This window comes from Ricinus communis, chromosome 5 (assembly GCF_019578655.1).
Source record: "Ricinus communis isolate WT05 ecotype wild-type chromosome 5, ASM1957865v1, whole genome shotgun sequence".
Classification (NCBI taxonomy): Eukaryota; Viridiplantae; Streptophyta; class Magnoliopsida; order Malpighiales; family Euphorbiaceae; genus Ricinus; species Ricinus communis.
Window position 1 is genome coordinate 12997508 of NC_063260.1, and position 20457 is coordinate 13017964.

At 29.8% G+C, this 20457-nt stretch overlaps 2 protein-coding genes across 2 annotated transcripts; both read left to right on the top strand.

Moving 5' to 3' along the window:
* Nucleotides 1–7149: 7149 nt before the first annotated feature.
* On the top strand, nucleotides 7150–8434 carry LOC8278539 (TIR-only protein). The gene is made up of 2 exons (XM_048375156.1): nucleotides 7150–8156; nucleotides 8279–8434. The coding sequence occupies exons 1-2, from the start codon at nucleotides 7495–7497 to the stop codon at nucleotides 8394–8396; spliced, it is 780 nt and encodes a 259-aa protein (XP_048231113.1). The 5' UTR covers nucleotides 7150–7494; the 3' UTR covers nucleotides 8397–8434.
* A 5146-nt stretch (nucleotides 8435–13580) lies between these two features.
* Nucleotides 13581–18084, top strand: LOC8278538 (alpha-galactosidase). The gene is made up of 14 exons (XM_025157329.2): nucleotides 13581–13733; nucleotides 13825–13997; nucleotides 14161–14219; nucleotides 15137–15193; nucleotides 15663–15801; nucleotides 15908–15983; nucleotides 16117–16175; nucleotides 16357–16422; nucleotides 16636–16719; nucleotides 16815–16879; nucleotides 17035–17117; nucleotides 17195–17335; nucleotides 17436–17576; nucleotides 17741–18084. The coding sequence occupies exons 1-14, from the start codon at nucleotides 13596–13598 to the stop codon at nucleotides 17828–17830; spliced, it is 1371 nt and encodes a 456-aa protein (XP_025013097.2). The 5' UTR covers nucleotides 13581–13595; the 3' UTR covers nucleotides 17831–18084.
* The last annotated feature ends 2373 nt before the right edge of the window (nucleotides 18085–20457 follow it).

Here is a 20457-nt window from a genome sequence, read left to right on the forward strand (position 1 = left end):
TAAAATCACGTATAAACTAAACTTTACTTTCAAAAATATTAATGGCAATTAAAAATATCAAGTGACAAAACTGATTTAAAATTGTCTAATTTATTTATCATTCATCAATTGTATTACGATTTATCTGTTTCAATATTGGCCATCAGTATTGTTTGTCTTTGATAAATACAAATTATATATAGATATTTAAGGATATTTTAGAGTTTTAATGATATTTATGAAATTTATAAAATTAAATCCTTTCACTTCTTTTTTTTTTCTTCATTCTAAATTGTTACATCCTTTTTTTTTTTCTTTTGAAATTTAATCGTTATCGTTAACAACTATCAACTCATGCAAAACAACAGAACTCTCAATATTATTAATTCATAAATAAATTAAGAATGAGCATTGGAGGGAGTTTTTCATTAAGAAAATATATTAGTCTATTTTGATACATGGTAGTAGCGTGTGATTTTTCTTTTTCTTTTTTCAGAAATAAAAATAATTATTACATAGATTCATTTTATAATTAAATTAGATGCTTTGAGAAAGAATACGAGCTCAAGATTTTAGAATGGAAATGTTATAAAATATTTTCAATATTAAGAATGGTTTTTACATTTTCTTATTGAGAAGAAGAATCAAAATGGCATGCAAAAATGTTGTCAGCAAGGAACAGTAAAAAGCCCAAGAAAATTAATTAGCCATAACAAAAATTTGTGCGTTACAAAGTTACTTTTGAATAATCAGTCCAACAAAAGGAGTCATGTAAAAAGGGCATTTTGAACGAAGAAATCCATTTACAGTAAGACATCGTGAATTAGGCTCATTTAGATTTATTCAAAAGGCGTAGTGGTAAAAGAATTTCCAAAATTATACAATTCACTCTTTTAAAAAAATTATTAAAATAAACTTAATCTATGAGTGTTAAATACTATTTACTTTCTATGCTTTACTCTAATATATAAATTGGTTACTGTATTTTTTATTGTATATTATATTTCTTTTAATTTTAATAAATTTAACTACTATTTTCTTCTCTGATGGTCGAATGACTAAACTAATAATTTAATATTATAATTTATTATCAAGTCATTTAAAATTATTTTTGTTATTAAATTAGAAAAAAATTTTATTTTTAAAACAAGTTAGTTTTAGTGTCTAACTAAAATTATAAATTTAATATTCTTTTTCTTACTCTATTTTTTTTTAACAATTTAATTCAAGCAAGTTTAGACATTATAAAACTACTTATATTTATAATAATATCATTAAATTACTATATCTTTTAATTTTGTTATTAATATAAGATAAATATTTCTAATTAAAAATATCATTCTATTGTTATTTTTATTTATATTATAATTAAATTATATAAGAAGTAAAAATTAAATTAAACAATCATATGTCTTAATCTAGTAAAATAATCTATACACCAAGTTGACCAATTCAATACCAATGGAAAACATTATAATAATCTTTTATGTTAAAAATGAAACTTTTATTAATCATTTAAATGAGATTATACATAAAATTTTTATTTTTAATATAGTTTAATTTTAGTATTTTAAAAAATAATAATTTTTAACTATTTATTTTATTTAAAAATTTAAAATGAAACTACATAATAATTTAAAAATATTAAACAAAAAATAAATGTGTTTAAAACATTTAAATTTTCTAGAATTATATTATGTTGAAAAGATAAAAGATATAAACATGTAAAAGAATATTAAAATTTATTATTTTAATTAGACACTAAAATTAATTTCTGCTAAAAATAAGAGTTTACTCTAATTTGATAATAAAATTAATTTTAAACGAGTTTGATACTTAATAATAAGTTTAAGGATTAAATTATAATATTAAATTATCAATTTAGTCTTTCGCCTAACATAAAAGGAATAGTAGTTAATTTTAAACTGAAGAGGATTCTAATGTAATAAAAAAATACAAAAATTGAATCATATATTAGACCAAATCTTAAGAATAAATAGTATTTAACCCAATTTATAAGATCAAATGCAATTTTAGTCCAATTATAATTTTGTACAAAATTAAATGACGTGGTATATAATATAAATTTTTCAATTAATATTTTTGCCACATCACAAAGCCACATGATTACCACATATGATTGAAAATAAAAAAAAAAAAAAAAAAACTAGTTAATAAAAATATATGACCTCAATTTTCTCAATTTTTTCATAATTTCTCTCAAACCAAACACTAAAACAAATTTGAAAAAAACCTACATAAATCAAAACAAATCCAAAATACAAAGAGAAACTACTCAGCAACACTAAGACGAACTTGTCTATGCCATACAACACCAATATTGTCTTGCCATAAGATCTGTCTCATGTCCTCAAGCAAAGACTCGACGAAGATGGTGCATTTGATATTATGTGAATCCTATTGGTACTAGGAGTCCTACTCTAATAAGGAGTCATACTTTAATGAGGAATCTTACTTCAATTAAGAGTCTTAATGATATTAGAACTTTAAATGACATCAAGAATTCAAATTAGATTCAAGATCCACTTCACATCCATAAAGGTCTAATTATAAGATCGGAGGCTAAAAAGTTAAAAGAAACTCTTAATGAGCTTATTCAAAATATTTGGACAAATAATACATCAAGGCTTGAAAAGTTGGATTCAAATTTAAGGCTTATTAATCTAATTCAGTTTATTAAGCTTGAATGAATCTAATATGGGCTTAATAAACATAAAAAAGCTTGGGCCTAATTAGCTCCATCAAATAAAGCTCATGTATGTGACTTAAGAAACTAGAGTTTTTTTGCTCCTAATGAGTAGTTACTTATTGTTTTAGGAGTATTATGACTTTATTTTTTGTTATCTCTTTTAGTTAGGATGTCTATCTCTATCCTATTTGAGTTGTAAGTCTTTAATAGCTTAGATTTAAAGTTTTCTAAGGGCTATATAAGCATAGTATGAATTTTCATGTGTTTTTAACTTTGATTAATACTATATTCTTAGTTCCTATTGAGAACTAATTCGAACTTATCAAGCAATTCATTATTTATAATGTTCAAATCTGATTTAGAAATTTAGAATTCAAACTAAATTATGGTGTCTTCTACCATTAATACTTTAAGTTTAATAGTTTAATATACTTGAAAGGTCTAAGGTTTCCATAGATCTAATTCTAGATAAATCTTTGGAAACAAAATTAAACTTTGCATACGGATTTAATCCTTTGATATAGATTACATTCATATTAATATGTTTGAAAGATATGACGAATCTGAACTTGCCAATCCCTATGAATGAGGTGCTGACAAACATGCACAAGATTGGACACCGAGGAATCGACTATACACTCTTGCCTTAGCCATTGCACGACTAGCAAAGAGTGCATCTCAAGGATTACCTTGCAGAAACCGTGGTTCCAAGCAAGCAGCAGACCTTGAATCACAGCCTATAGCTCAGCATCACAGGCTTCTCAAGCTTCAATATTGATAGTGAACCCATGAAGCCACTGACCATCAAGATCCCGAATGAGACTACCACCACCAGCTGAGTTGCCACGATCCTAATAGCTCCTATCGATATTCAGCATAAGGAGATGATGACCAACTAACAAGATAAGATGTCCTCTGAAGAGGGGTTCCAATAACATGAGCCTGAAGAGATATTATTGTAGCAATTTTTTACATATAAGAAATAATCCAATTACTTTTAACATTAGTGGATAAAAAGGCATTATTAAAAGTTTTTCCATTTCTCCAACGTATATCCACCAAAGAATAAAAATATAAACCTTATTCCAATGGTCTGATATGCTACTAGCAAAATCACCAACAATATTACGTCTCTTCCAATCATAGAAATTGAGATTCCTTTAATTATGATATTCCAAAAGAGGCGGGAGATCATCTCTGTTGCAAGAATAAAAACATGGTTCACACTTTTAATGTGTTGGTTACACATAGAGCACGATGGATCCAACACGAAGCCTCTCGCCACTCTTTCCTCTTTCCTCATTACACATGATCTTTTGATTATATACCAACTAGAGAAAACTTCAAATTCTTTGAGGAACTTCAAGCTTCCAAATCTTCTTGAAAACTTTATCCTTCTCCTACAGATCCATCCAAGAAAATTATTATAAGTCGAGCTAACACTAAATTGACCACTAGGAGAGTGACCCCAACACAAATGGCCTCCATCTCTTCTCGGAGGATGAACGCGAGAGCTTATTTTTAACGTTTAGTATAAAGAGCGGATTAGTTCTTAAACTATTTTTTATCACAATTAAACACTTAAACTTAATAAAATCTGTAATTTATGCTCCTCTATAAGACAGAAGAATTAACACCGTTCTTTAAAACTGATGTGACCATTATTAAGCCCATAAAACTGAAAATAAAATTTATACTTTGAGACTGATGGTTTTTGCTTAAAATTGGTTTCTCTCGTACAAATCCTATTTCTTTGTAAAAATAGATATTTTGGGGCAGGGTATCGTACGAAATAGAAAAAGGAGGAGGAGGAGGAGGCGGAGACAATTACTTTCCCAAGATTTGACAAGAATTGCACCCACCATTGGTTCCACATCAATCGAATTTATGCTTTTCAATTTCAATCTCCATCTTTCACATTCAAAATTGTTTAATTTCTATCCCAATAACAAAATTTTTCTGTCAAAATCAATTACAAAGGCCAGTCAAAGAGACCGAGCTATGAATATGCTGTTGCAACGATTTTGATTCAGAAGAAGTGATAGCCAATGACAACGATGGGTAGGAGAAATAGTGAGGTTTGGAGTTGTTGATTTTGTTTTAAAAGGATAAATATAAATTTGTTATTTTTTGTTCTTCATGCTTCGTAAACAAGGCAATACCAAAATTGGTGCTGTTTAAAATGACTACTTGACGAGCAAACAAGGCGCAGGTCCTATACCGAAATTATTTCTACCTTCTTCTTCTTCTTCATACCTGTCCAGACTCACGTTGTCAATTGACGAGTCGCGATTTCTTACTTTTTGCCTTGGCGCCGACACATTCTTTTTTTTTTGGTGAAAAGCGGACACATCCTTTAATTTAATTAGTATTCACTTTTGCGACCAAAGCTTACGTACCCAGCTTTCATTTATCAAATTAATTTTTTTTATTTATGCTAATTAGGGTTTATTAACTAAAAATTTTACATTCAACCACAAGATTAATCACATAATTAGGCAAGAATTTTCACGAGTGCACTATAGTCTAATTCAAAGCATTAATCTCTTAATTTACTATATATATTTAATTAATTGCACTCTGAACGAAGTTTCAATTCAACATCTCATGACTTTGCAAAATACTTCATACCATCAAATAAAAAATTATAATTATTCTGTATATTACTAAAGAAAATATTCTTTAAGATTAATACTGATACAATTTAGCCATTAACGCTGGTTACAGTAGATTTACTGGGGTAAAAGTCTATCACGAAGAGAACAGATGCCGGTTCGCAAATAACCCTTAGGCTTGCATGGCAACTCTAAATTGAAAGAAGGAAACATTACCAAAATCTCACTTGCATGGCTAAAGCAATACACTTAAATTGAGAATTAATGCAAGCATGTGCGGTCGATTGATATAATATATATATATATATATATATATTTATATATTTATATTACAGATAGATGCAGGAAGATAGTAATCTAGAATCCATGGGGATGTCGAAGAACAAGTGTAGCAGCGGCCCAGTCAATCAATTAATAAAAAATTAGAGTTACTGATTCGGATTGTGGAAATGTATACATCTCTTTTATATATATATATATATACAAACGTGCATGTAGAAACAAGTTAGTGAGTAATATTATAATTTCTGCGTATTTCGGAGGAAAATCTAATATATATTGCATATATAATGTAAACTCACAACATATCAATAAATAATTAAAATATATTTATTAGTTTTAAATATTAAAATATTTATTAATTATTTAATATTAAAATATTAATATATATATATTATAGATATATGTCAAACTTAGATAATTGAGAGGAAAATCTTGTGATCGGGAAATGCCTAAAACCCAAAACTTGATTTGCGAGGGAGGAAAAAGCTGACTGAGTTTCGTTTTTGTTAGGTCATTTTCAATTTACATATAGATTGAGATAGTTAATTTTTATATATTTAGTATGTTTAATCTTTATTAATCTATACCAAAAGTAGTATTGTTAAATATTTTAACTGCCAATCATTTATACAATTTTGTTGGACCTACCTACTAATCTATTATTGCTATAATCTGTATCTGTTGAAATTTAAATAAAAAAAATATTTAGTATTATATTGACATTCAAAAACTATTTAATAAAACTATAATTCCAAAGTAAGGAAGTTAGAGATTTAGATTATAATATTTATGTTAATAAATAAATAAATAACATATTTAATAATTAAAAAAGAAACGTTAACTATACTTTAAAAGGAATGGGTGAAAGGGAGGGAATATATAATTATTATATGAAGAGTAAAACTTAACCTCATAAAAATATATGCAAGACTAGACTAAATATAGATGTATATATTAATTTAATTTTGTAGTAATACATTCTATCTTTTACATACTAAATATTTCATCAAACTGAGCTCAAATCTAATAATGATACTTGATCGAATTTAAAATTTATTATTTTATAATTCTTTTAATAAAATAATCAAATTAAGTCCGAGCTATAAAAATAAAATTCCATCAATTTTGAGTCAAATTCTAAATTTGAAAATCAAGTGGAGCTTGAACCTAGTAATATTTTAACTCAAATCAGCTCGCTGCACCTCTTGTTGGCAGTTTTTCATTCCCACAATTTGCTTTTGGTACGGTTTAATATGAAATATTTTAGAAGAAAGTGTTATTAAAAAATTCAATAAAAAGAAAATTACATTTTTTTTTGATCGAGCATTGTAATTTAAGCGCTGGTGAGGGAGAGAGAGAAAAAAATCTCAATTATGGTGTTTTCTGAACCTTAAAATTTTAAAACTATAAGATTAGCCTATGGGTTGGGTTATTAAATGTGTTGTTTGTTTATTTTATTTAAATTAATTGGTTATTTTAAAATAATAATAATAATAATATTGACTGTGGCCAATTGATAATGGAGTTATTTCTGAAATTGTGAGATCCGAATCCCTATTTTAATGAATCATAGTAAAAAGGGAAAAGAAATAGACAAGAAATTTCATATTGTAATATAATTTTCTGAGACAGAAAATTCAGAAGTGGGAGAGAGAGAGAGGCAGAAAACCTGAGTGTGACTATTTCAGCAATCCCTAAAACAAATAAAAAGAAAAAGAAAAGTTAAGAAATAACGTGTTTGAAGGATTATGCAAAACACAGCTTAAGCATAAGCAGTAGTCAATAATTTCAAAGCCTTTGGTTAACAAATTAAAATACAAGGTACTTTCTCTCTACCATCTGGTCCAATTAGAATTCTTTTCCCTTGAACATCCAGCAATTTGGACTCATTTAAGTTCCCCTATATAAATGCCCACCTCCCCAGTATTTATCAGACAACCCTCCCATCGCTCTACCACGTACCCCATTATTATTCTTGTACAATCAATTTTAATTTTAATTCTTTCTTTTTTGTTTTTTTTTTGTTTCTCTTTTCCTCTTTTAACGAAGATTTTTTTACTTCTCCAAGAAGCCATGCAGAGATTCCCTTCAACAGCTAAAAACCTGTCTCGTAAAATCTTGCACTACCATCACCTCATTAACACCCCCAAACCAGCAGTTAAACCAGCCTGTGACATTTTCATTAATCACAGAGGTATCGATACGAAAAGAACCATTTCAGGGTTGCTTTATAACCATCTCTCCAGACTCGGCTATAACCCTTTCTTAGATAGCAAGAACATGAAACCCGGCGATAGACTGTTCGACAAGATTAATTCAGCTATAAAGAATTGTAAATTAGGTGTTGCTGTTTTCTCTCCGCGTTATTGCGAGTCTTATTTTTGCCTGCACGAGTTGGCTCTGATCATGGAGACCAAGGAAAGGGTTATTCCCATTTTCTGTGACGTGAAGCCATCTCAGCTTCAGGTTCCGGACAATGGAAGCCGCCCGATACAGGAGCTGCGAAGATTTGAAGATGCTCTTGAACAGGCAAAGTACACGGTTGGGCTTACATTTGACTCGCATGAAGGGTATGTATATGCTATGCACATGCATAATTAGGCCTTTATTTAACCATTTACATATATGATTAAATTACTTGGGTAAAAAGATTAGATCTTTTATTTACGTTTCGTGTTTGATCTGTATGCAGGGACTGGTCGGAATTCTTGATCATGGCGACTGACGCAATTGTAAAGAACCTGATTGAGTTGGAGGAGGGAGGATCCTCATTCAAGCATCCAAAAAATTTTGTGCATAAATATTGCTAAATAGAAAAGATAACTATAATAAGATTCTCTACTAAGAATACCAACACTCACTTCTGGTTTTTTTTTTTTTTTTTTTTTCTCTCAAAACAACGTTACAACGCAACCGATTCTTTGCGTACAATTTCAACAAGGATCGGGGATTTTTTTTTTCTTTCCTCATTTCTTGATTTTTGTCAATAACCAATTCGTTGATTCAAAAATTTAATTCTTTTTTTTTTTCTGTATAGGCATTGCTTACTTATAAAATGTAAAAGTACCATTGCCATACATCATGTAATGAATGCCGTACTGATTCAATAAAGGTGCACACAAGTTGAATAAAAACCCTTCTTGTAACAATTAATTCTTTATCGTATGATTATCTTTCAATTATATATGTAATATGCAGATTATATATGATTCAAGCTTGCTAATCCATTTTCATTTTTGTTCTGGTTGATACGGATTTCGTGTTGCTTAAGAACTTCCGATGAAATGATCCACGAATTGCACTGAAAAATGCTAGGGTCTGTATAAATCAGCTTTTTGCAGAAAGTGTCATTTGTTCAGTATGTTTTACAAGAACCAAAAGAACATGAACAATGATTACATGGACTATAAACAGAAGATCAGTCAAGTTTGTAGAATATAAAAGAAAAGCTAGCTGATTCTAGATGACAAAATCTGAAGGGAACATTCTGAAAGAGAGACACATATTTGCCCCAAAGCGGTGTGATATAAATATTTCACATGCATGCCCTTTTTGAGGTTATTCATCAAAATCAATAAATTATTAATTAATGGTTTTTGTCTGCACCATCGTTGTTTAATTTTCATGTTCCATATATTTGTCTACAGGCAAATGACAAAGATGAAGGTACAAATTCTGTCATAGTACTTCAGTCATTTCCTTATGTTATCCCATCAATCAGCAAAAGAGGTTTAATTAGCCTATATTAAGATGGACCCAATTATATTGTTTCAGCATTCCAAATTAATAAGGTACAATCCTCATGCAAAAAATTGAAAGTTATGTTTTGGCTAATTACTTAATTTGTTTTCTATTGCATCGCTTCAAAAAAGAAAATGTACAAATATCTGAGATTTATAATTAAGAAAGCTTGCTAAAATTAAGTCAATATATGGTTTTTGTATTCTATGCCTTATTTTGTTGACTAGGATTCAACTGTCAAACCTTTTTTTTTTTTACAGGGTTCTCGATTCTTAAAAAAATATATAAATAAAGAGAAAGATTTGAACTTCAAATTCTATCCGATTTAAATAATTACTTACTATGAGTGTAATATGAGTTAATATGATATGTTAAGATTAAAATTAATGTAACTGAAATATTTATAAATTAACTACCTTAATTAATTTTTTTCTTATAAAATATATTGAAGATTGCATTTTTTGACAAATTTTAATATAAGGTATGTGCCTTATATTGGGAGACCAATTTTGGAAGTTTCAAAATGTTTGCATAGCAGTAGCAATGTAATTAAGGCAGGGAGAAAAAAGTTGATAGAATTGGAGAAAAACCATGGCCGAAAGTTTGGACCCACATCAGCACCGAAAGTTTATGCACATCTAGAGGGGTGTGCGTGTGGTGTTGTCCAGCAAAGAGGAAAAGAGCCATGAGTGCAAGACCTTCTACATTCAGTACTATTTATCTCAACTTTACTCACCTTTGGTTTTTATAGAAAAAGAGAAGGTTTATGTTATTGGGACGAAAAGAGAAGAAAAGAAACTGTTTTTGGGAGTTCAAAGAGACAGGGGTTTTGAGTGCTGCCTTATATCTTTTTCTCTTATGATCTAATGTTCTGCATCTAATTTAAAGTATGCCAAAAATGATCTTTGGGTTGAATTTGGAGCTGGTATACGAAAAGGATGCAGTTTCTGTAGTTTATCCACCCCTATAGTAAAAACGTTTTTGGCATTCTGATCCGAGGAATTAAGTATATATATATAATCTTTTCATTATTTAATCATTGGTTAAGAATATAAACAAAAAAAAAATTTGTTTTTTCTTTTTAGTTTTTTTAATCTTATCTAGATTTAATGTATACACCACAATTAATAAAAAAATGATCATATGCATTAAGATTTCATACTTCGAAATTAGATGGCCGACACATATTTCATCTTTTAAAACCAATTAGATAAGTCCCTTCAATTTTTTAGAGACAAAATATAAATTCTCCATTTTACTCACGTCTATTTCATGTAAAATATTAACTATTTGACTTATTATAACTTTAAAAATAAAATAATATATATATTTTTAAATTTAAATTATAAACATTTTTAGTGTTAAGATAATGACAAAATTTTTTGTTATAATAAATTCCTATACAAATAATACCAATTTCTAATTTATAAAATTTATATTAATTATTTTTACAGTTAGCAATAAATTAATTTAATATATTATTAAAAAATTGAAAATTCACAAATATTATAAAAGCCTATTAATTTTAATGAACTAGTATATGGTATTATTAAAAATTAATATTTCTAATAAAAATAATGTAACCAGACTCTATCTATTTAAGTTTCTTTAACATTAAACATTTCTTTTATCAAAGCTCTAATCTAACAGTAATATACATTAAATCTTAACTTGTCATTTTTTCTTTCAATTTTATTTTCTGTTTTTGTTGTATATTTTTATTTGATACATATTTTAATTTTTATAAAGTAAGTTATCACTATTATATAAAACTCGTATATTATCAACCGAAATATAAGATTATAAGAAAATATATCAATTGTCAATAATATTAATTTTAGATAATAATATTATAAAAGTATTAATTTTTTTTAAATCTTCTCCTAATTTATTACTGGGGGCTGGAGAGCCTAGGCACGGGAGCATGTCTGGGCTGCAAGATAAGCATTGGTATCCACGGAATTGATCTGCAACACCCTAGCCCTGTCCCGTCCTGGATGTCAGAGTATTTCTCGAGATATGGTTAGCCCACTTGGGCTCATTTTCGAGAAAATTCAAAAATAGCTCATGCATGCGGGCTGGCTCACCGGTGGTGGTTGGCGGGCATGCGATGTTACTGCCAACGGACCTGATGGGCACTAGCTCGCAAGAATTCCTCGCCTACGGGCCCATCAGGTTTGTTCATTATTATTTTATATTCTATATTTTCATTGATAGTATTTTTATTATTTTATTTATTATACTATATTATTTTTATTAAATTATTAATAATAAATTATAAATTAATTTATATTTTAATTATATTATATTTCATAATAAATATATAATTTATTTAAAAATAAATTATATTTTTAATGGTAATTTAATATATTAACAGTAACAACTAAAATCTTTTATGAAATATTTTGATTTATCAGTTAACAGTTACTAGTTGCATAAATTAGTCAAACAAAATATATCCAAAATAGTAAATATTTTAATTTATCAGTTAACAGCTACTAGTTGCATAAATTAGTCAAATAAAATATATCCAAAATAGTAAACATCGATATATAGATCCTAAGATCATTTTTTATTATGAATAATGAGGCTAAAATAAAATTAGATAGAATAAAAGAAAATGAAAGGGTATATGGCGGAAAACCACTGCTTGATATTTTGAGTGGTGTTTAGGGTTGAGAGATTTTCTTTTAAAAGAAAAAATTTCAAATAGGTAACATTATTATATTTTCACTTATCAAAATTACAGAGATTTTAAGTTAGAACTTGCTACCATATCATTCAATATTATTAGTAGAAATTAATCAAATTTAGTAGAAAATTAGTTGTTTATCCGTATGGTCCTTATTATTATTTTGATTGTATAATCAAGTTGATAGATATAACTTAATAAAATTTTAATAATAATTAATAAAATTTTATAAAATAATAGCAAACTAACTATCTTTAATATTTTTAATTTCTTAGAATTTTAAAATATTATTAATGTAATAATACAAAAATTATTTACTAATTAATTCTTATATTATATAAATTAATATATCAATATAATTGATATTACTATTTTGTAGAATTAAATATTTTATTATATAATTTAAAATTAATATAATATTAAAAATACAATTTAAGATATTATTTTCTAGAATTAAAATTACTATTTAATTATAAAATTAATTTATTAGTTAATATAATTAAAATATAATTAATATGCTATTTTTTAGAATAAAATTGGTATCATGATCAGATTAAGAAATTATTTATTAATTAATATAATATTAAATAATAACTAATATACTATTTTTAGGATTAGAGTCAGTGTTTAATTAGGAATGTAACTTATAAATCAATAAAAAAATAAAAAAATTATAAAATTACATATAAATTTGAATTTCATGTTTCAAAAATAAGTGTACATGTAAAAACAAAAATTTTATGTGTCAAAATGAAACATACATGTCAAAAAAAATTATCCATGCATTTTTCTATTATAAAATCAAGTTTATAAATACAATTTAATAAAATTTTTATAATATTTTAAAAAATAATAGCAAACTAACTATTTTTTAATGTATTTAATTTTTTTAATTTTATTAGTTCAATAATATAAAATTATTTAAAATATTTATTTATTAATTCTAATATTGTATAAATTAATACTATTAATATAATTGATATTACTACTTTCTAAAATTAAAAATTATTATAATAATATAAAAATTAATTTATTAGTAAACATAATATCTAAGAATATTATTTTTTATAATTAAAATTATTATTTAATTAAAAATTTATTATTAATTATTGTAGTATTAAGATATAATTAATATACTTTTTCAAATAAATAAATTTATTATTAATATATTATTTTTTAGGATTAGAATGAATGTTTAATTAGGAATATAACTCATTAATTAATAAATTAATATAAAAATTATAAAATTACATATAAATTTGAATTTTATGTATTAAAAATAAGTATATATATAAAATAATAATTTTATATGTCAAAATTAGATACACGAATTAAAAGAATTAAAACTACTAGTTTAATTAAAAAAGTTAAAGGTGGAAGAAATTAATGAAATTAAACAATATCTTTAGAAATTTAAAATATTAATTACAAAAATTAAATATAATATATAACTAATAATTATAATAAATAAGATAAATATCAGCCGCAGAAAACACAAGCTTTTTTAAAATTAGTTGTTACGATGATAGTGGGCGCATTTAAATTGTCCATTGTTTGGTAGAAAAGATAGAAACGGATGCTTCCTCTGATAATTTTACTGCAGCAAAAATTGTATAAATTGTACTTTTTGACGAATAGAAAGCACGTCCCTACAATCCCTGGATTTCGTCAGAACTTCAGGACGCCGTGTCTCCTCCCACCGACATCCTCCGCAGTAAAACCACACTCCCTATCTATTTAGCCATCTCTCTTCTTCAATTCACTCAATCTTCTTCATCTCTATTTTCTAATCAATTGTTTCATAGCTCACATATACATACACAAAGATGAAAACAAGAGTTAGAATCGGGTACGTTTTTGTTCTTGTTCTTGTTCTTCTTTTATGCACAAGCGCCATTTCAAAGAATATCAGCAGTGAAGAAGATCATTACAGTCAGTTCCTTCTTGCAAATGGCGTGGGTCGTACACCACCAATGGGGTACGTGAACATTTATTATATAAATAAATGAATATGTAATGTATACGTATATCCCCTTTCTCTATTCATCTTCTTATCTCTCTTTCCAAGATGACTCTGTCAAAGTCTGAAGGATCTTAATCGATAATCAATTTGTTAATTAATTTTTTATTTTATGGTGCAGCTGGAATAGCTGGAATCACTTCCAATGTAATATAGATGAGTGGACTGTCAAGACTACTGGTACCCGTTTCTTTACTTTCTCCTTTTACTTAGAATGAGTTCTCCTTAGAATTGATCAACTCTATTCTTTCTTTCTTTCTTTCTTTCTTTCTTCTTCTTCTACTTCTTTTCTTCTTTAAACAAAAAATGCAATTCGTACGGTACTGTGTTGAAATCTTATGTAATTATGTTTTACTAACCCTTTCAATGATACAATATTTTATTGGCAGTGTATATATATAAATATGCATAGGTATAAGATAGTTAAGAAAGGTATTACGTAAGACGGATTGGACTAAAGAACATGTCTTGGACCCAATATTGTTTACGAATTGTGACTACGACCAACCCCAACAAGTATTTATACTTTTCAATATAGTCCATAACTGTTCAAATTTTTGCACTATTCTAAATGCTTGGTTTGTAATTTCAATTATCCAGAGTACTTTGAATTTTCTATACTGGTATCTTATTTAATTTCGTCATGACTACTTGTTTTCTTTATTTATGGTTGTGGAGCATCATCTAACATGGCATTTTCTTTTCTTTTTTATTTTTTTCTTTCTTACAAAAGAGTACTTGCACAATTCGTACTCTTCCCATATTGTACTCAAGTAGAAATGCAGCGCTATGTAATTTCCAAAAGTTAGTTAAATGGTGTTAGGATTGTTTGAAGTGGACCGGTGGATGCAACGTCTATCAAGATCCACTGAAAAATCAAGAATATAAAAGAGAAAGTCTAGCTTTAGTTAATGTGGCATTGAAGCTTACTTTTGGATGTGAAGTTTTGGTCTTGTAAATAGACATCTCATCTGCAATGCATTTCTTTGATCTCATCTCATAATTTCAACTCATTTAAATAAAAGAACAAACCTCTTTCAACATTGACCTTGTTTTTTCTTTTCTTCTTCTTTTTTGTGCTTGATTTCTGAGAACAGCGGATGCACTTATTTCAACTGGGTTGGCTGCACTTGGATACAAATATGTGAATATTGGTATGCAGACTTTCCTTTAAGCAGAAAGATTAGACGATTTCTTTTTCTGTTTTTGGTAACTGTCAAATATTATTAACAGAAACATCACTGTTTCTAAAGTCTCCAAAGGAGGTACTGTTCAGTGGTCTAGCAAGCAGGCAATGAACCAGAAAGAACATTGGAAGCTATCCAATCTGCCGCTCGTTGCAAACTCTCTTAGCAAAACAAAAAGAACGGAACTCAAAGTGGACATATAATTCTCTAAGCATAAGAACTAGAGCTGCAAATTCCCAGTAGGTTAGCTGATCAGCAAAAACATATAACAAACTACTAATATACCAGAAAAATGAAAATAAGGTTGCCAAAAACCATTTAATAGCCTGGACTAATGAGCTAATAATAATCAAGGGATTTTAGTCATATTAGTAATCTAAAATTATTCTAATAATTAGTATGTGACACATTGTTTTAATGGTTTTAAAAAGCGCAGATGACTGTTGGGCTGAAGAGAACAGAGACTCGAAGGGCAATCTGAGGGCAAAATCTTCTACCTTTCCTTCTGGAATCAAGGCCCTTGCAGATTATGTTCATTCAAGAGACTTAAAACTGGGCATATATTCCGATGCAGGGTAAATATCTATTAATTTATACAGCATAATGATCAACAGACCTGGACCAATCCTGGCAATTTTTATCAATGACTTCCGGAAATTTCCATTTTCTCTATCTCCTCAGTTATACAACCTGCAGCAAGAAAATGCCAGGTTCCCTTGTGCATGAAGAGCAGGATGCAAGAACCTTTGCCCAGTGGGTTAGTAGTGTCTTATTTACATAGTGGAGGTTGTTAAAGAGCGTCTGTTTTTGTCCTTTTATTTTTGCTCTAGGGGTGAGATTATAAACCTGAAAAGATGGGTTATTTTTCAATTTAATGCCTGTGCATACAGGGGGTTGACTACTTGAAGTATGATAACTGCTACCATGATGGTTCCAAACCTCAAATCAGGTACCATTTTTTTGTGAAGAGGGTAGAATAATTTATCAAGTAATTTCACCCAGTCTGGTCAGCTATAAGCTAATTCAATTCCAAATACATTAGATTTGAGGGAAATTGGTATCTTATAGCTATAATCTTTTTCACAAATACAGTGATTGTGCCAAATTATTTATATCCTCCTTGGAAACAGATATGCCAGGATGAGCTATGCATTGCATAAGGCAGGCCGGCCGATTTTTTACTCTTTATGTGAATGGTACGCCACTATACTATATGACACCATCAACTTAGCCCTATTTTTTCTTTCTGTTGTTGTGAATTTGTGCACATTTCTTATCCCATACCTGCATTCAGTTTGATAATGTTGTCCAGAATTAGAATTTGGCTGCAATATATTGATACTAGAAATATATCAGGAAACTATTTGATATTATCTGATAAGAATGTTAACACACCAACCTTATCACAGGGGACAAGAGGATCCAGCAAAATGGGCTGGCCGGTATGGTAACGCTTGGAGAACTACAGGGGACATCAAAGACAATTGGGAGAGGTGCTACCTTTTGGTTCTTTCTCCTTTCTGGGCTTTGATTTTTTTTTTTTCCAAGCATGATATTGAGTTGAATTTTTTTACATTCTTTGTTTCAGTGTCACATCACTCGCAGATGAAAACAACATTTGGGGAAGATATGCCGGACCTGGCAGGTGGAATGGTAAAATTAAAGTTTGGTTCAAGATTCTATCAGTAGTATGATGATCAATAATTTTTGCTCAAACTTAATACTATTGAGCTCGAAAGGTTCATAGCCTAACTTCATTATTTATATATTTGTAACTGCTAATATAAGATATGATCATTACTATATAGATCCTGACATGTTAGAAGTGGGCAATGGAGGAATGAGTCTAGAGGAGTACCGCTCTCATTTTAGTATTTGGGCTTTAATGAAAGTGAGTACTATGTTTGAGCTTTTTCTGTGTCCATTCCTGCAACTGGTATAATAATATCCAAGCCTTGGTTGTGATAGGCTCCTCTACTCATTGGGTGTGATGTCCGATCCGCAAGTAAACAAACTCTTAGAATCCTTGGAAACAAGGAGGTAATAGACGTTAATCAAGATCCACTTGGAATTCAAGGCAGGAAAATACGATCGGGAGCCGGTCTAGAGGTATGTTCTGAACATAGTTTCTGCCTCATGAGCAATAACTCCCCCAATTTTTCTCGAGGAAAATTTATGTACAAGTGCCATTCATTTCAATTTGACGCAGATTTGGGCAGGGCCATTGTCGAGGAAAAGAATTGTTATATTGTTATGGAATAGGAGTGGGTCCAAGGCTCCTATATCAGTAGGATGGAGGGAAGTTGGACTTTCCCCAATTACTCCTGTTAATATCAGAGACTTGTGGGCAGTAAGTAATGTGTTCTTAATATCTCTGAAGGACATAAAAGTATGTGGATAACCCGCATATGATAAACCATTAAAGAAACTCCTTAATAGTCCTTTTTTCAGATAATTTGTACTGAGAATGTTTTTCTTGAATTGCTCATATTCTTTCTGTTTCTCTAATTGCAGCATTCATTTATTTCGATGAGAAAGCGTTTTGGCCTAACTGCATATGTTGCTCCTCATGCTTGCAAGATGTATATCCTGACCCCATTGTAGAGGAAGGGGAGGAATTGGTGGAGAAAGAAAAAAACACCATGCCTGTGCAAGCCTGCTTCAAAGCCTACATATTTAATTACCAAAATTTTACTGCAACTCTTCTTTGCTCTTTTTTTCACTGCTTTTGTTTTTGCTGGTTTTCTTGAGAAAAAGAAAAAAGGACATCCTCATGTTTCCTTACGTTCCATTATATAATTTTTTTTTCCCAACAGAATACAATTGTAATAAGAGAATAGAGGATCTTTGAAGTGAGATTTAGCAAGTGCATATAGATATATAATGGCAGTCCAGAGGCTGCAACATTTCTATCTGCATTGTTAGAATATGCAGTAGAAGCTTGTAGAGATTGGGTAAAAACAACCAATTGATTGTTGTGGGTGAATTTGAGCTACTATTTGGATACTGAACATACAAGAATGGTCTGACTTCAACCCACAACCAAAACTTTTAACTTCAATCCTTCCTCAGTTAGGCAATAGCACAACTGAAAATTTGAACCATATTAGTGGAAGCGATTAGTAATGAGCATTCTATCCTAGCCCTCTTATTCTCACCCAAAATCATTATTTGGGTCCTTCTTGACTCTCCATCTATACCTTTTACTAGGATCTTATCTGCTGGGAAATACAATAGTGTTGAAATGAAGTAATCTATGAAGAAACTGATTTTATTATTTGTAGAATTCTGAGATTACAATCTGTTGTTTGAGTATATATACATAAGATGTAATGGTAGCCTAATCTATACATTGGTTGCCTTGTAAACTATGTCCAACATCCCTTTCTGTTTCTAGGAAAGGTTGAAGTGATCTTTCCCTGTTACACGGGCGGTTGCTTCTTTTCCTGATAGCTTGTGATGAGTGACCCTGCACAGGCTTTTCTGCTTGTGCAGTGTCTAAGGCTCCTTTTCTTGTTCTTTATGTTTACTGTCTTCAACACTCCCCCTCAAGTTGGGTTTGTAGAGATTGATGGAACCCATCTTGCTGAGTATGGTTTGGTGACTATTTTTATCAAGAGCTTTCGTAAATATGTCTGCTAGTTTATCATGGCTTCTGACAAAGGGTGTCTCAATTTCGCCTGATTGTACTTTCTCTCTGATGAAGTGACAATCCACTTCAATGTGTTTGGTACATTCATGAAATACTGGATTGGATGCAATATGTCGTACTGCCTGATTGTCGCAGTACATTTTCATAGATTCATTGCATTCGATTTTTAAATCCTGGAAGACTTACTTGATCCAAGTAAGTTCGCTAACTGTAGAGGCCATGGCTCGATACTCCGCTTTTACACTTGACCTTGCCACAATACTTTGTTTCTTACTTTTCCAGGTTACCAATTTCCTCCTACAAAAGTGCAAAAACCTGTAGTTGATTTTCTATTGCAGCTCCCTGCCCAATTTGCATCAGAAAAACTATGCTGTTAGTGTTATTTTTCTTTATCCATATTCATTGTCCTGGGGTGTCCTTGAGGTATCTAGGTATCCTGTCAATGACTTCCGAGTGGCTGGTGCGGGGAGCGTGCATGAATTGGCTCACCATACTTACTGCATAAGCGATGTCAGGCCTTGTTACGGTTAAATAGATCAACTTCCCTCCCAGGTGCTGGTATTGGCCTATGTCCAAGACAGGATCACCATCTTCCAAATTAAGTTTGACATTGGTCTCCATTGGAGTATTGGCTGGCTTGACTCCTAGTTTCCCAGTTTCCTTTAGTAGATCGAGAACGTACTTCCTTTGAGATAAGAACAACCCTTTATCTGATTTCGCCATCTCTATTCCAAGGAAATATGACAACTGACCTAAGTCTTTGATGTCAAATTCCTTTTTTAGACTTTGCTTAACCTTTTCAATTTCTTGGTCGTCATTACCTGTTATTATAATGTCATCAACATATACAAGGATAACAATAGTACGTGTGTGTGTATGTTTGATAAACATAGAGGAATCAGAGGTAACCTTTTTGAAATTAATATTTAAAAGAAAGAGGCTTAGTTTGGCATACCATGCTCTTGGAGATTGTTTCAACCCATAGATTGCCTTTTCTAGTTTACATAATTTATGTCCTGGTGGAAGGGTCATATAAACTTCTTCTTCCAAGTTACCTTGAAGGAAAGCATTCTTCACGTCCATTTGAAAGAGGTTCCATCCTAGGTTAGTAGCAACAGATAATAGAATCCAAACAGTGTTCATCTTTGCAACGGGGCCAAAGGTTTCTTGGTAGTCTACTCCATAGGTTTGGATAAATCCCTTGGCTACTAACCTAGCTTTGTATCTTTCAACTGTTCCATCACAGTTGTATTTTACTTTGTATACCCATTTGCATCCTACGGGTTTTTTTGCTGGTAGTAGAGGCATAATATCCCATGTGTTATTTTTTTCTAAGGCTTGGAGATCTTCTTCCATGGCCTTACACCACTTAGGGTCGGTGTTGGCTTCATAGAAGGATGTGGGTTCAGTGTGAGCTATAATATTACTTAGGTATGTCTAGTATGTGCTTGAGATTTTATCATATGTGATGAAGTTCTGAATTGGGTACAATAACTGATGAGACACATAGTCTCAAAGTTTTGCAGGGGGCGAGACTGTCGAGAGGATTGTCTCAAGACAATTGCTTCTTGAGTAGTGT

Coding starts and splice junctions, on each gene's coding strand:
- LOC8278539 (XM_048375156.1), top strand. CDS start 7,495: ATGCCCACCTCCCCAGTATTTATCAGACAACCCTCCCATCGCTCTACC. Junction 8,157..8,278: donor ACATTTGACTCGCATGAAGG/GTATGTATATGC, acceptor ATCTGTATGCAG/GGACTGGTCGGAATTCTTGA.
- LOC8278538 (XM_025157329.2), top strand. CDS start 13,596: ATGCTTCCTCTGATAATTTTACTGCAGCAAAAATTGTATAAATTGTAC. Junction 16,176..16,356: donor GGTTCCAAACCTCAAATCAG/GTACCATTTTTT, acceptor CCTTGGAAACAG/ATATGCCAGGATGAGCTATG. Junction 16,720..16,814: donor ATCAAAGACAATTGGGAGAG/GTGCTACCTTTT, acceptor TCTTTGTTTCAG/TGTCACATCACTCGCAGATG.